Genomic DNA, 4,803 nt, shown 5'->3' with positions numbered 1-4,803 from the left:
GAGAAAAAAAAAGCGTGAAGACTTGAATCAATGGCGGCTATAGAAATTAAGAAACTTAAATTACACAAAATGTGATAAAAAAAAACTTAATATATCAACATCACCAAAAAACTATAGCAATCCTGATCTGCAACATGGCTGAGTTCAGTGACTTTCACTATTGTTATGTTTCTTTCTTCTTTAATTGTTGGATGTGGATTGAATTGGATGGTTATGAAAATTAGGCTGGGAGTGAGAGAAAAAAAAACGAAAACTTGACTTAGTGGCGGCTATAGAAATCAAGAAACTTAAATTACACAAAATGTAATAAAATAAATAACTTAATATATCAACGTCACCTAAAAAAAAAAACCATACCAATCCCATTCTGCAACATGGCTGAGTCGTAGATTGACGTGATGCTCGGAAAAATTCGACAATTTGTTTTTTTTGTTACGTGAAAAATGAAAATAGTATATGAGACTTATAAGTGTCAATTCTAAACACTTCTTAAAATGAGGTGATTATTTTCTAACAAAGTATAATTGATACAATATATTAGATTTTCTAAATTAAGCTATATATATTTTTCATTTGAAAGTGTTTTAAATTTTGTAAGTTTTTTTTTTTTTGGGTCTAGAAAGCATAATGCATTTCACATTCAATTATTATAAGAGACAAGATATTTTGTAAATAATGTAATGTGTGATTGAAATTTGTTTTCAGTACTCCTCACAAACGGTTAATCATCCATACTTCTTGAATGACCTAAAAAGATGCAGATATAAATAAATTCATCACTTAAAATAAGAAAAATGTAATTTTATAAGAACTTACGAACATTACGCTGAGATAGTGACATAATTGTTAATGAAGCAGTTCATCTTTCTATACAAACCTCTCCTCCCAAAGCATCACCTAAACCGAATTGACCAAAGTAGACTGAAATGGAAACTAATGAAGCGAAATTGTTCAAAGTGGACCGAAGTAGAACAAAATGACTGAAGTGGACCAAAAACATTGAAGTGGATTGAAGTGAACCAAAAGTACCAAACTTGATCAAAATGTCACACTGACGTAGCTTAATAGAAGCGTATTAACAATAAATGCTCCAGGTATAATATTATACGGGTATAATTGACTCTCTTCCTTTGGGGATGGGCTCCCCTCCCGTTTCTTTTTCTCCCGTTCTCTTCAATTTTTGAATGGATGCATGACATCTAGCAGTTATATAATCTGAGGATGTTCATTAAGCCACGTCACATGAGCAAAATTTTAATTCATTTAACAGAGATTAGCACAAAACTCTGCTTCCCGCGCTCAATATTTTCACAAAAAGCCATTCCGCTAAAACCTTTGAGTAACCTGCTAAAATATCTAACAATTCCAAAATCTTCCAGTCATTCGAATTCCAGCCCAGCAAAGAAGATTTGCTTTCTACTGAGTGTACCCAAAATAAAAATCTTTACATCATTCCAACTCTAGTGAGACCACAAAGCAATCCTCTGTCTAGTGAGACCAAAAAACAGAACCATTGTTGATTTTAACAACTTGACTGGAATTGAAAGTTCTGAATTCCAATAGGTGCTCAATCATTCTTTACATTATTTATTTTTGTTTTTTTTTCCGGTAGTTTTTATACTCTTTTGCTAAGTCTTTAACTGGTCTCCTAACAAATAATTGAATTCCCTATTTGATTTGGATTTGTTTTTCTTTTTGCTTCACTACTATTTTAGCTTTTAGACTTTGAAAATTATTTCCTAAGTAGTCAAAACAATTGCAATCAGTATTCATAAATCTAATTTGACTTCCTTATCTAGTATTATCAAGTGTTTGTCCATAATTATTTTACTTGCTACCATGCTCAAGTGATTGTATCTAGTAAGCATGGACATGACATGGGGTAAAGTGCTCTCGTCAATGCACAAAAAAAGGGATTTGCTCAATACTAGTAATTCAATATTTAGTAATGCAGCAAGTAAAAATGGGTATTTAGTTTCTTATTATTTGTTTTTTTTTTTTTATATCATTGACTGTTTTATCAACAACACTAACTTGTTTTGCTTTAATTTGGTTTTTGAATTTCTCTTTAGGTGTTCTCTTCTTTTCAAAGTTACTAGTCAGTATAATGCCTATAATTAGTGATGAACAAATATGCCCTGAAGGTGATAAAGAGGATGAAGATATTTATGCTAATATTATGCTGAATTCTAATTGTCAAGGGAAAATATCTGTTTGGAAAATGGAGTTTGACTTAGAAGAGCATGCTCACCAATGGTATAATGAATATGCTAAAGAAGTTGGATTTAGCATTCGAAAGCAATGGAAAAATGAGGATAATTTACTGGAGTAATATCAAGTAGAAGATTTGTCTGTTATAAGGAAGGCTACAGAAAAAAAAAAAAAAAGACAAGCGAGTGGATATCAAAAAGCCTCGAAAAGAAACTAGAACTGGTTGCTTAGCAAGACTAACCATTTCTCTTCAAGCTAATGGAAAATATCGAGTCATTGATTTTGAATCAAATCACAATCATGAGTTAGTGGATAAGTCATGTGTACACATGATACCTTCTCAAAGAATTATTACTGATGTTCAAGCTATTGAAATTGAGTTGGCAGATAATTCAGGTATACCACCTAAACTGGCACATGAATTGATGAGTCGTCAAGTTGGAGGTAGAGAAAATCTTGGTTTTAATAAGCAAGATCATAAGAATTATTTGAGGAGTAAGAGGAAAAGAGATTTGAAGCAAGGTGAAGTCGGGGGTCTTTTGAATTATTTTCTTAGTCAAGTATCAGAAAATCCATCATTCTTTTTTCAAGTTCAATTGGATGTTGAAGACCAGATCACTAACATATTCTGGGCTGACGCCAAAATGATTTTAGACTATGGTATATATGGTGATGTGGTATTCTTTGACACAACTTACCAGACCAATAAAGAGTGTCGACCTTTTGGAGCATTTGTTGGAGTAAATCATCATTATCAGCTAGTTGTATTTGGGGCCTCTTTGTTATATGATGAAACTATTCAGTCATTTGAATGGCTGTTTCATACATTTTTTTAGTGTATGTCCAGTAAAAAGCCAAAGACAATATTTACTGACCGAGATCCTGCAATGGCAAAGGCAATATCTTTAGTGATGCTAGAGATTTATCATAGATTGTGTTTATGGCATATTTATCAAAATGCTCTTAAAAATCTTAATCATCTATTTAAGAGCCAAAAAACCTTCAATGCTGATTTTAGAAGTGGCATATATGATGGTGAGTATGAAGAGGAGTTCATTAGTGCTTGGGAGAATATGTTGGAAAAATATGATCTTCAAGAAAATGAATGGCTGCAAGATCTATTTAAAGCGTGAGAAAAGTGGGCTATGGTGTATGGGAGAAATACATTTTCTGCAGGTAAGTAAAGTACACAACTTAGTGAGAGTTTCAACTCTCTTTTAAAAGATTATTTGAAGTTTGATTTGGACATAGTACAATTTTCCAAACATTTTCAAAGGGTTGTTGATGATGTCCGTTATAATGAAGTTTGTGCAAACTATGACATGAGCCAAAAAATTCCCACTTTGAAGGTTAATGTTCCTTTGCTGAGACATGCCAAAGATATCTGTATAGGAACTATTTTTAATATGTTCCAAGATGAGTTCGAAAAGTCATTGATGGTGGTTGTTGACACTTTTCATCAAAGTGGACCAGTTTCTACATATAAAGTTCATAATTGTGAAGGTTCTAGGCAACATACAGTTACATCTTCAAATGGGTTGATTACATGTAGTTGTAAAAATTTTGAGTTTGTTGGAATTATGTGTAGCCATATTTTGAAAGTACTTGATGAGATGGAGATTAAGTTGATGATCCCTGAACAATTCATATTGAAGAGATGGACCAAGAATGCAAGGGCTAAAAATGTCTTGGATATTCATGAGTGTGAGGTACAAAGTGACCCTAAGCTAGAAATGCGAGCACGTTATAGAAATTTATGCACCACTTATGTTAGATTGATGGGTAAAGCTGCTGAATCTAAAAAGGCATCTGATTTCCTTCTAAGTCTTGCAAGTGAGTTAGATGAAAAAGTAGAAGAATATTTAAAGATTGAATCTCCAAGTGAGACCCTTACGCCTTCCTCAATGTCTTGTGAAAATCAGGTCGTCAAGAGCACATGTACCATACAAGCAAAAGGTTTAAAGAGAAGGGAAGTTTCACGTGGGAGAAAACGATTGAAAGGTTGTCTTGAAAAGGGAACTAAAAAAAATAGAAGCAAAAAAATCCAAACTCTCACATCTGGCTTAACTCCTCCAACCACATGTTCCACCACCATGACATAAACCTAAGGTACTTATTGTGATTTTATATCCCATTGTTGAAATTGTCACTAGAATTGAGTGTGTGCAAGAAACTATTCCTCACTTGATACCACAACATAAATTTTCTCTTTAAAAAACATAATATTAAAAAAAAAATCAATATGGAATTGAATTTTTGGAATGTCTTAGATTCTACCATCTCATAGTTTTACTCATTTAAGTGACTAATAAGAGGTTGGATGATTGCAGGGGAGGGAGTGATGCCCAAAACATGATCCTTTTTTTGTACAGCCATGAGCTCCATCTCCTTCAACTTAGAAGCTTATGCTGCAGCTAAACTGCTTGCATCCTCTGGCTACCTCAGATTGCTCTTCATTGTTTTATTATTTTTGGTAGAAGTAGGACATCACATATATGCATTGTGTGATAATTTTACAACCAGTGGTGCTAAGATTTAAGCATGAAAAGTAATCTATTTTTGGCATTGTTTGTAATATAGCTTCTGCAGAAA

General features: G+C 32.9%; 1 protein-coding gene across 1 annotated transcript; it reads left to right on the top strand.

Annotated features, from left to right (window-relative positions):
- The first annotated feature begins 2,540 nt into the window (after nt 1-2,540).
- Nucleotides 2,541-4,313, top strand: LOC142606525 (protein FAR1-RELATED SEQUENCE 5-like). The gene is made up of 3 exons (XM_075777858.1): nt 2,541-2,951; nt 3,048-3,340; nt 3,488-4,313. Exons 1-3 carry the CDS (start codon nt 2,541-2,543, stop codon nt 4,311-4,313), a joined length of 1,530 nt encoding a protein of 509 aa, XP_075633973.1.
- Nucleotides 4,314-4,803: the final 490 nt, after the last annotated feature.

This window comes from Castanea sativa, chromosome 8, assembly GCF_040712315.1.
Source record: "Castanea sativa cultivar Marrone di Chiusa Pesio chromosome 8, ASM4071231v1".
NCBI classification, from domain to species: domain Eukaryota; kingdom Viridiplantae; phylum Streptophyta; class Magnoliopsida; order Fagales; family Fagaceae; genus Castanea; species Castanea sativa.
This window is presented reverse-complemented; position numbering and strand designations above follow the sequence as displayed.